The 11,800-nt window shown below is 35.6% G+C and overlaps 1 protein-coding gene across 1 annotated transcript; it reads left to right on the plus strand.

Moving 5' to 3' along the window:
• Positions 1-6,590: 6,590 nt before the first annotated feature.
• LOC101601066 (olfactory receptor 5D13-like) lies at positions 6,591-9,416 on the plus strand. The gene is made up of 2 exons (XM_004667656.3): positions 6,591-7,493; positions 9,411-9,416. The coding sequence occupies exons 1-2, from the start codon at positions 6,591-6,593 to the stop codon at positions 9,414-9,416; spliced, it is 909 nt and encodes a 302-aa protein (XP_004667713.2).
• Positions 9,417-11,800: the final 2,384 nt, after the last annotated feature.

The raw sequence follows: 11,800 nt of genomic DNA on the forward strand, positions 1-11,800 counted from the left end.
GAAACTTTTCTACTGGGGAGATGCAGACACACATCTTCACCCCAAATATGTCTCAAATATGCAGACCAAAGAATGATTATACCAATATTAGTTGCATGAATCATTGAGCTTATTGGGGAATCACTTACAGAGCATAAACAGAAGGTTACTAATAAGAATGCACCCCACCAGAGTACCCAAGTAGATGAAAATTTCTATGTCAAAATTACTCCTTGGATAACCTGCAAATATTTTCTCCCATTCTGTGGGTATTCTATTGGCTTTGCTTATTATATGCTTGTCTGTAAAGAAACTCTTCAGCTTCATATGATCCCAATGGTTGAGTGACTGTTTAAGAACTTGAGCCACTAGGGTTTTATTCAGGAAGTCTTTTTCCATTCCTATATCATGGAAGGTACGTCTTAAATTTTCTTCCAGTAGTTTTCGAGTTTCTGGTCTTATGTTGAGGTCTTTGATCCATTTGGATTTGACTGTTGTGCATGGTGAAATGTGTGGATCAAGTTTTAGTTTCCTGCATGTGGTTATCCAGTTTGTCCAGCACCATTTGTTGAAGATGCTATCTTTTTTCCAGTCTATATTGTTTGGGCCTTTGTCGAATATCAAGTAGCTATAGTTGCTTGGCCCAAAATCCGGTTCCTCAAGTCTATTCCATTGGTCTATACTCCTGTTTTTATGCCAGTACCATGCTGTTTTTATTACTATGGCTTTGTAGTATAACTTTATATTGGGTATGGTGATGCCACCAGAGGTATTTCTTTTGCTGAGGATATGTTTGGATATGCGAGGCCTTCTGCCTTTCCATATGAAATTTGAGATCATTTTTTCTATGTCTGTGAAGAACACTGTAGGGATTTTAACTGGAATTGCGTTAAATCTATATATTGCCTTTGGTAGGATTGTCATCTTCACAATGTTAATTCTGCCTATCCAGGAGCATGGGAGGTCTTTCCATTGTTTCAAGTCCTCCTCAATTTCTTTTTTGAGAGTTTTTATATTTTCATTGTATAGATCTTTTACTTCCTTGGTTAACGTTATTCCAAGGTATTTTTTTTGTTGTTGTTGCTATTGAAAATGGGACTATGTCCTTTATTTCTTTTTCTGTGTCTTTGTCATTTGCATACAGAAATGCTACCGATTTTTGTGCATTGATTTTGTATCCTGCTACTTTGCTGTAGGAGTTAATCACCTTCAGGAGTTTAGGGATGGAGTCTCTCGGGTCTCTTACATATACAATCATGTCATCAGCGAATAGCGCTAACTTAACTTCTTCCTTTCCAAATTGTATCCCTTTTATTTCCTTCTCCTGCCTTATTGCTTGGGCTAGGACTTCCAGAACTATATTAAAAAGCAGAGGTGAAAGAGGACATCCCTGTCTTGTTCCTGATCTCAATGGGAATTCCTCCAGTCTCTCTCCATTAAGTATTATTTGGGCCTTTGGTGCTTTGTATATTGCCTTTATTATATTAAGATGTGAACCGGCCATGCCAATTCTCTCCAATGTTTTGATCATGAAGTGATGTTGTATCTTGTCGAAGGCCTTTTCTGCATCTATCGAAATGATCATGTGATTTTTATGTTTAAGCTTGAGGCATCAAGATAAAGGAACACTTATAACAGAAATATAATTAGATAAGCAATAGAAATCTTACTAGGAACAAGAGATACCAAAAGAAAATGTGGTAATAACCTCTAAGTTCTCCAGCTAAAATTTTAGCCATGAGCACAGAATACTCATTTTATAGACTCAAAGCATTCTCTCTGCATTGGCCTTCACTAAGGGACTGTAGATATATCAGCCAAAAATACAGTTAATTGTGTTTACACAAAAGTAAGTTCTTTATGAGCACAAACTATAGTCCAAACACTGTTCATATGCTGAAAATAGAATGAAAAGCAACCCCACAATGCACTACCCACATTCACCAATGAGGAGGGTCCCTATGGAGGGGGGAGGACAGGGAGGAGGCTAATAATGGTACCAACATGGCTATATACACACTGTGTATATAACTCATAATAATAAAGAAAAACATGCTCGAAAAAAAAAATTACTCCTTGGATGTTCTTCCCTCAGTCTCATGATGAGCGATTACTGAAAGAGCATTAGGGGCCCAGAACAGGTGTACCATGGAGCAGTCTTATTCCACCCTGAATGACAACTTCCCTGTGGCTGTTTTCAGAAGCTCTTGGACCCTGTCCATGAGTATGAGACCACGGAGTAGCACTTCAGTGGAGCTTACTGGGTTTCCATGGGGATGATCCTCCCTCAGACTAAAGGTGAGGGCTTACTTATAGAGCATGGAGACTCCATAGACACCACCTCAGTGGAGTGCAGTGTATCAGGATTACCGCTGCAGATGCTCCTCCCTCAGTCTTGGAGTGAGGGTTCACTTACAGAGCATGGAGGCTCCAGAGAAACAATGCCAGTGGAGCTCATTCTGCCTAGGTCTTTTCTTCTCTATCTACTCCATCTCCCCCTGAGGTCATAAGATCTTGTGCATCATTGTATATACATGGCACAGGGGTGCCTAAATCTCGGATGGGGGATCTGATGACCCTCTCCACACCATCTCTTGTGTGTTTAGCCTGCTTCTTTAGAAAGAGTTGGACATAGTTGTTTATACATTTCACCCACCATGAACATATAGTGCTTTAAATCAGTCACTTGATTGCTATAGAATGTTTGTACTTTCCTAATAGGGGACCAATCTTGGCAAGTCTAATGTTTTAGTGACTAATATTAATTATATTTTTAATTAACAGAAAATAATTTTCTTCATTAGACTTGTTTGAAAATAATGTAAACATTCAGCCATGATTCTCTAGGGTCTGATTCCCTAAGGTTCTGCAGGCAGAAATAAAAATAAGTGCAAGATATATGTATATTATCTTTACCACACTGCAAGGCTTTCTTTGCTTATGACATGGTTTTGGGATAGCAATTTAAAAATCTTTGCTGGCTCATTTACCAGCCAATATTTTAAAAAGCTCCCTCTGCCAATTCCTAAGTTGAATAATCTTTGTAGTCAAATTCTTGACACTTAACATTAATAATTTACTAAATTATCCAAAGACGCCATTGATACATGAATACAGAGGGCGTCTGGTGTCCTGTGATTAGTTTATCTTTGTATGACATTATAATTCACACGTGGGAAGTACTGAAGCCAGAAATACACTATTTTTTGTAGAGAAAAAGCTCTGTGAGCCTAGTGGCAGTTATACCAGTCTCATTCAGCTGATAATAACAATACAAGGTACTGAACTCTGTTTCATCATAAATAATTTTGCTATCATTTTATTTTTGGCATTTATTAGTCTGCTTTAGTAATGTGTAATAACCTGGGTGCACAGTATAGTAATACCAATTAACCATTTTTAACTTTTAGCAGTCTCTTAGAGGAAGATATTATATACATGTACTTAATAAAATATGTATTCCAACTTTTATAGCTGGCAAACAGTGAAACTTTGAAACCAATATTAATCACCAAAAGTTTCTGAAAGAATATAGCATGCAATTTCTCAAAACTACATAATACCGATTAAAATTTGAGGGAATACTTTGATGTTCTTGACGGACAAAATCCCTTAGTGAAAGCATTAAGAGTCGAGGAATATATTTTGGAGCAGCTCGCTGGTCCAGAGGTATGACTACTGCTTAGGATATATGTGAAGAAAGTATTTTCTTTATGAAAGTTTGAAAATGATGAGTAAATGGATAGAATATTATGGATTTTCAATGACATTGGAGATTTATTGGTCTTTAGAAATGCTCAGATTAAAAATGCTTTATGAAACATTCTTTTTGTCAATGTTCAAGCATTTTAGCACCATCTTCAATAAAATTTAACAAAAGTTTCATGCTGCAAGGGGGCGCACGCATCTGGAGTTCTTTTGCAGTGGCTGGAGGCCTTGGCGCGCCCATTCCCTCCCCCCCCCCCCTCTCTCTCTCTCTCTTGCTCTCAATTAAATAAATAAATAAAATAAAAAAGTTTCATGCTGGGTTTGAAAGCACATACTGTAATTTTGATGAGCACAAAGGTTGGAGAGTGGGACTTCAGGCAGGAGGACTTGTTGATTAGCTCTTGAATTTTGCTTTAACTTTCTATGAAAGTTGAGATGAAAAGAGATTTTAAGGACTAAATAAGTGACACTAATAATACTAATGATTAATAATATTTATAGGATGACAGCACTATATATACAAAAATAGTTAAGGTTCAGAAATTAAATAACTTGTCAGAGCCAAATGTTAATAGGCTAATGAAGTAGAGCTTCAATTCATACTGCCCTGGTTCAAGGTCAAAGGACTTTCCTAAGTGTCATTAACATTCTCAAGACTCGGCAAATGACCTGTCAACAAAGTATGGCCAGTCAGCGATGCCACTTTTTATATCTGAGTCATAGTTATATGATGGAAAATGTTACTATTCAAGTGAGTTAATGAAGTATTCATGCACAGAAAAAATAGAGCAGATGGGTGCAAAGATTCAAATATGACTTGATATGTAGAGAATAAGCATATCAAACACCAAAATCTTATAAAAGCACTGTTGCATTTTATTGAAAATATAGTGCACATTTATCTCCTTAAGTTACCACAACAGGCACTATAATGAAGAGGGGTAAGCATACCAGTGAGTCAAATACTACCTTTTCCTCTTATTTAATTACACATATGTTTCTATAACTAAGAGTATATTTTGTTCTGAATGTCATATTCTAACTTGAATAGACCAGTGCACACAACAGATGTTAAGCGTTTAAAGCTAGTCCAAACTAATTAGCATCCAGTTTCTAGAAATTTGCTACTGGGAGAAAACAGTAAGCAATCTAACTATTGTAAAATGACAACAATTAGACAAGTATTTGCTCTTGTAAATGAAATAATGGGCAAAATGTCATGTTCAGTACTGAATCTTGTCTACATAATCTCATTGAACAGAACCAAAACCAGGTTTAATTCCAAAGATGTGAGCTTTAGTTTCAAAAACCAGCATGGAAAATGACACCGCTGAATAGTCAAGGTAATTAATAAAACACAAGAATCCTTTTGATTGACCTTGTCTCAGAGAGGTAAAGTTTGTTTTTTGTTTTGTTTTGTTCTGTTTTGTTTCCAGTCTATTCTCAGAGTGGCTCAAACTCACCGTGATCTTTCTACCTCTGCCTCTGGAATACTGGGATTAAAGGTGCACATCACCACCCTAGCTAGAGTTGAAGTATTTCAGTTGAGCTATTCATATCCAAGCATGCCCACTTTTGTTGATGTCTGATAAAATTACCCATATCTTGATTGATTGTTCTTATTAGAGAAATAATGCTGTATATCTCATTTTCCTTACCAGAAAGGATTCCCCATAATACAGCAATTTAATTTTTTGTATTTAGAACTATTGCTTGCAAAGCCTTTTGGCCTGGGTTCATTTCCCCAGTACTCACATAAAGCTGTCTGTGGTTCATCTGCAGCCGCAACAAGCCCTGGCACACCCACATTCATTGTCTCTCTCTCTCTCTCTCTCTCTTTCTCTCTCTCTCTTTCTCTGTCTCTCTTTCTCTCCTTATGCTTGGAAATAAATAATTAATTAATTAAAAATAAACAAATAAAAATATTATTTCATACACCAATCAGAATAATGTGGGATATAGAAAATATGCAAAGTAATATATCTATGTATTTTGTATTTATAAATGAATGAGCAATGGTAACATATCTACAATGTACTTATCTTATGAAAGTCTCTTTATTGTGAAGAGTCCATATACTATTGCCTATTATAGGTTAGGCTGATATTGTTCCCAGTATTCATGTGTGAAGATGATAAAATCATATATTTCTGATTCTCAAAATCAGTTGTGAAGTTGAGCATTGATTGCATTGTGTTTGTCATTTTTATAACCAATATTAGAAATTTACTTATCGAACAGACAATGAAAAATTTTGTATTTTGTTACTCTGTATTCTTATACATGTATGTCCTTATTTTAAATAAGAAATTACATAAGTTCTGCTCATTTACTATGCCTTCTAATGTTCTAACTGATAGAAGACAATATATCTTCCTTTGTAGAGATATATCAGTTGAGAAGTAGGCAGACAGTCAGCTATATAGAAATAAATCATGATAATCAATTACTAAACCATCTCAAATAAGAGTGGAATTATTTGAAAATTCAAGAAAACCGAAGACAGGAGTTTTCTAATAGTCTGGATCCCTTATATATTTTCACAACTTAGCATCATTAGGAACAACTCCAGTATCATTACTGTTGGTAAAGTTATTTATTTAAGATTGAGAAGTCTGAATGGAGAATTTTCTGTAGCCTGAAATATAAGATATTCCTAAAAAGTAGCATTGGAAATGGCTGCTGAGAATGAATTTCACTAAGGAAAAGAGTTACTGACATTTTCCCTAACATTCCTAATAAATACATGGGTGGAAACAAACTGTTTTGTGATGACAGGTTTATTTAAGCCATCTGTTAATACACATCCCCACAGGAATCAAAATGTTCTGCTTTCCTATCATATTGGCCACCGTATGCAACTACTTAGGCTGAATGCTCATCTTTCCTTCCACAGGAACCAAATGCAGCAGAACAGAAATCAGAGTACTGGAGTTGTCTTTGTCTTCCTGGGATTCTCAGAATATCCAAACTTGCAGGTGCCACTGTTCCTGGTGTTTATGACAATCTATACCATTTCTGTGCTTGAAAACTTAGGTATGATTTTGATCATCAGGATTAATCCCAAACTCCACAATCCCATGTACTTTTTCCTTAGCCACTTGTCTTTTGTTGACTTTTGTTACACTACTGTAATTACACCAAAACTGTTACACTACTTGATAGCAGAAGACAGGTCTATTTCCCCCAAAGGATGCCTAGCACAGTTTTTCTTTGGTTGCACTTGTGTCATTACCCAAACATTTATGTTAGCTGCCATGGCCTATGACCGCTTTGTGGCTATCTGTAACCCATTGTTGTATACAGTTGCCATGTCTCGTAGGTTCTGTGCTCTCCTGATAGCTAGCACTTACCTGTGGGGTGGACTTTGTTCCTCCACACTCACTTATTTTCTTTCAGCACTGTCATACTGTAGATCTACCCTCATTAATCACTTCTGCTGTGAGCACTCTGCCATCCTCTCTGCAGCCTGCTCTGACACCACGCTCAGCCAGCTGGTATGCACAGTCATTTGTACATTCAATGAGATCTGCAGCCTTATCATCATCATTGTGTCCTATGTGGTCATCTTTGTGACTGTCATCAGGATTCCTACAAAGGGAGCACTCAGAAAAGCCTTCTCCACCTGTGCCCCCCATCTGACTGCCATCTGCTTCTGCCATGGGACGATTCTCCTTCTCTACTGCGTTTTCGAATCTAGAAGCTCCCTGCTCCTGGTCAAGGTTATCACTGTGTTTTATAGCATGGTCATCCCTATGCTGAACCCTCTTATCTACAGTCTCAGAAACAATGATGTAAAGGAATCTGTAAGGAAGTTAATTCACATACAAGGCCTTTCTCACTCATCATAAATACACACACACACACTTACTCAATACTTTAAAAAATTATTTTCTAATTTGAACTCATGGTTTAAAAATTTGTTTAAATAATGATATAAAAATACTCTGAAGACTAATGGAATAATGCACATACATATGTGATAATACCAATTCTGCATTAAAAATAGCTTGTGTGTAAAAAGCAAAAAAAAAAAAAAAAAAAAAAATTATGCTATTGTCTCTCCCAGAATAGGCCAAATCATGGTCTTCCAATGATATCCAGAGTCAGTACCCCCAAACTTACACACAGTTCTCTCCTATTTTACACTTCCTTTCTTTTCCTTTTCTTGCTCTTTCACCTCCTCTCTACATCTTTCATGACTTCTTTCTCTTGGTCTCTGTCACTGTCTTTCAGTTGCTCTCTATTTTATGATTATATTTGAATAATAATTTTTGTTCCTTTCTCCAATGAAATAAAACAGATTATGTTTTGCACCTTATAAAAACAGTATATATGCACTAATCAGTTTTCTTGCCTTGCAACACTAGGGAAGAATTTCATGGTACTGTTTTGGTGCTTATAAGTTTCTTCTCAGCTATAATTCTATGCATACAATCAAAGACTACAAAATTACTTTTACCTACCCCTGAAATTCACAAATACTAAACCTTTGATTTTATATTTTACTGAATCTGGGTTTTTTTTCAGAACTTGGTTTAAAGCCATATTTAAATATTCATTTGAAATATCAATTAACTTTATATGGCTTTAGAAAACTTACTCATCTCTACTACTAATATCCTCTTGCAACTTTTCCTTATGGGAGTGCTGCCATCAACATCCTTTTGAATATCTTGTATTGATTTCTATTCCTTCACAGTAGCCCTTCCCAAGCTGGTAAAACTCCTGATTTGGAAAACAGACCATCTCCTTCACAGCATCCATCAGGCCTAACTTCGTTGAAAGCATCTTCTGAGTGTCAGATCCATCCATGTTGGCAGTGATGGGTCATGGGCCACTTTGTGGCAATCATAACCCTCCTCTCTACACAATTGCAACCCCAAAGAAGCTTTGTTCTTTGTAAGTGGCTCCATCATACTCACATTGTGACTGATTTTTTAATGTACATGCACTATTCGCTGACCTTTCATGGGACTAAGAACACCAATACCTTGTCTGTCAACATGCAATGGCTGATGCCTCCTACTCTGACTTCCACACTAACCAGAATAGTTCTGCTTTTTCCTCTTGATGAAGCATGCAGCATGTAATTTCTGTGTCTTGTGAGTTTTCTTCTTGATCACTGTTGTGAAAATGTCTTCAGTAGGAGGATGATACAATGCCTTCCACATGTGCCTGTCATGTTAACTGAAATTTCTTTCTCTACTGAGATTTTACTTCTATATTTTCATGCTTCACAATTGAGGATTTTCTATCTTTTATTCCATGGTCATTTTTCATGCTTTACCCTCTGATCTATAAGCCTGAGAAAGAAAGCAATGACAGAAATGGTAAGAGAATGTCCAGTACCCATCCTGATGTTAGAAATATTGTGAATCTTTGAGAGTAAATGTGCTATTGCATAATGTCAGAGCAGCTCATAAACCTATGGCGAGCCAATTCTTAACACTCTGATAAATGTTTACTCTATTACTTAGCAAAATAGCTTTAAAATACAAATTATATCAATTATTAATTCAAAGACCACTTTTAAAAAACTACTGATTTGGATAATGTAATACAAAAATTTGTAATGCATTATACTTAGGCATATCATTGCCTAGATCATTTATTCAGTTCCATCTAATTCTCATGAAGTAAAATTATTTTAAGATGTTCTGAAGAATATTAGTTTCCATGAAGAATGACTCATCATATAAAAATATGATATGGACAAATAGTTATAATTAATACTAAATACTAAAATATTTAATTTCATTTCAATATCTGCTATGTTGACATTGAAATTTTTACAGGCAAACACGAATAACCACCAGATCTTTTCTCCTTTGTAATGCCCAGAATATGCCATAATTAAATAATATTTGACATTGTTAATTATATTTTTCTCTTTGTAGTAGCATAAAAATATAGAAGACTTATCTATATTTGTACTTACCTCTAGTTTTGTCATTTGTATTTATGTTGTTAGTATAAAGTTATTATTTTTCATATTTGAAAGTCATTTAGATTCATTTTCCTTTCATAAAAAAATGTGGAAACCTCAATTATTTTGTTACTTGTTTTCTTCCATGACAGTGGACCATATTAATAAAGATATTGGTTATTACATAACATTTATATCTTAAACAAACTTGAGTTATATGTAGAAGTGGATCTGTTTATGTCATATAGCTGCTAGGCCTTGGAGACAGGACTACTTGGGTCAGCTAAACTCATGGCTCCAGACTGGTATGTCTTTCAAATTCTTTGCCAGTTGCAGGTCTTTGTTCAAAGTGATCACACTACAGGTCACTAGTAATAAAAATGTACTTCAAGGCCCTGCCTGACTCTCATCTGCCAACATGTCACAAGTCAGAGCAAATAACATTGACAGGTCCCAGATCAAGATGTGAGGGAGTTCTCTAAGTTCCCTGCCTCTTGTGGAACTATGCAGATTTGTAAGTCAGGACTTACAGCTACAGGAAGAGTAGATGAATTGAATTCAAAATGTATCCAGAATTGATGAAAGGAGTGCAGCTCTGAGCATATTCTTCCCTAAAGAAGCCATAAAGGTTTATTTAAGTTGAGTGGTAACTAATGAGTATAATCTGGATGACTAAGGTTTCCTCATGATTCTTATACTTCATTAATTTATTTTTAATTTGAGCATTAAAACTAATAAAGAACTGTTTTCTCTAAAAACTGTTAATCAAGGTTAAGGTTTTTGAGCCTAAAGTAGGGGGATGTGTTTCCAGATGATAGAATTTCAATCCAATCAAATGATACAGTAAACCACAAGAGTTTTACATTTTATTAAATTAAAGTTGAGTGATTCTCACTCTAGTGTTTGATTAGATCATATGGAATGAACAAATTACTTTTTAAGAGTATGCAATAAGATTTTAAATATTCATAGTGTCTTTTAATTAACAAAGTACTCCGGTTTGAAATACCAGGCAACACTGGATCTTTTTTTTAAATTAGTTTTCTATTCAGCAAATACAGTCAGTTTGGTACCATTATTAGGCTCATCCATGACCTACCCCCTCCCCATTGGTCCCTCCTTGTTGAGGTATATGGGTCGTGCATTGTGGAGTTAGCCCACAGTTATGGGTAAGATAAATATCTCTGCATATCATGACCCAACATGTGGTTCTCACATTCTTTCCACCCCCTCTTCCACAAAATTTCCCTGAGCCATGTTGGGTTCATTTTTGGTTTGCTTCAGTGATGAGGTGTTGGGGGCCTCTGAGACTCTGGCTCTCTGATTTGGTAGAAATTGATTTTTTTCTGCAACACTGTATATATATATGCACACACATTTACATAGTCTTTTTATAAAGCTTTGATATTAAAAATTACCATGTTTATTTTGTAAATAAGAGCCTAATGATTCAGAATACAAGAGTACAGATTGCAGTTGAATGGGCATCCAATTGCAAGTAAATTTACCAATTTTTTTGTCTTTCCTCTATAGCATCAACCATGATCCATAGAAGAACTCATCAATTTAAGCCAAGAACACAGCCCATCAGCTTGTAGAGATTATGTCTCAAGCTGAGCTAGTGAGAGATTATAGATAGACAGATAATTGATAGATGATAGTTAGATAGATGATAGATAGATGGATGATAGATGATAGATAGTTAAGAAAGAGAGAGAGAGAGAGAGATAACAGATAATTTTTGATAGGTGTACAGTTGATATAGATATAAATGTAAATTTTCAGATAAATTATAAAATCTACACATCAGTGACTGAAAAGCAGTAGATTTATTTTATTTTATTTTATTTTATTTTATTTTATTTTATTTTATTTTATTTTATTTATTTCCAAGCAGACAAGGAGAGGGAGAGAGAAATACAGAGGATACAGACAGAGGGAGAATGGGTGCACCAGGGCCTCTAGCCACTGCAAATGAGCTTCAGATGCATATGCCCCTTGTGCATCTGGCTTACGTGGATACTGGGGAATCAAACATGGGTCCTTTGGATTCTCAAGCAAGGTCCTTAACCACTAAGCAACTCTCCAGACTCAGTAGATATTTTTCTAACATCAATGTATGCTTCTCGGAACTTTTTATGAGATAAAGCCGAGAATATAGTCTTTATTGAAAAAGAAATTCAG

The sequence above is a fragment of the Jaculus jaculus genome, chromosome 1, assembly GCF_020740685.1.
Source record: "Jaculus jaculus isolate mJacJac1 chromosome 1, mJacJac1.mat.Y.cur, whole genome shotgun sequence".
NCBI classification, from domain to species: Eukaryota; Metazoa; Chordata; class Mammalia; order Rodentia; family Dipodidae; genus Jaculus; species Jaculus jaculus.

What these genes read in the sequence shown, in the direction of transcription:
- LOC101601066 (XM_004667656.3), top strand. Translation starts at nt 6,591, where the DNA reads ATGCAGCAGAACAGAAATCAGAGTACTGGAGTTGTCTTTGTCTTCCTG.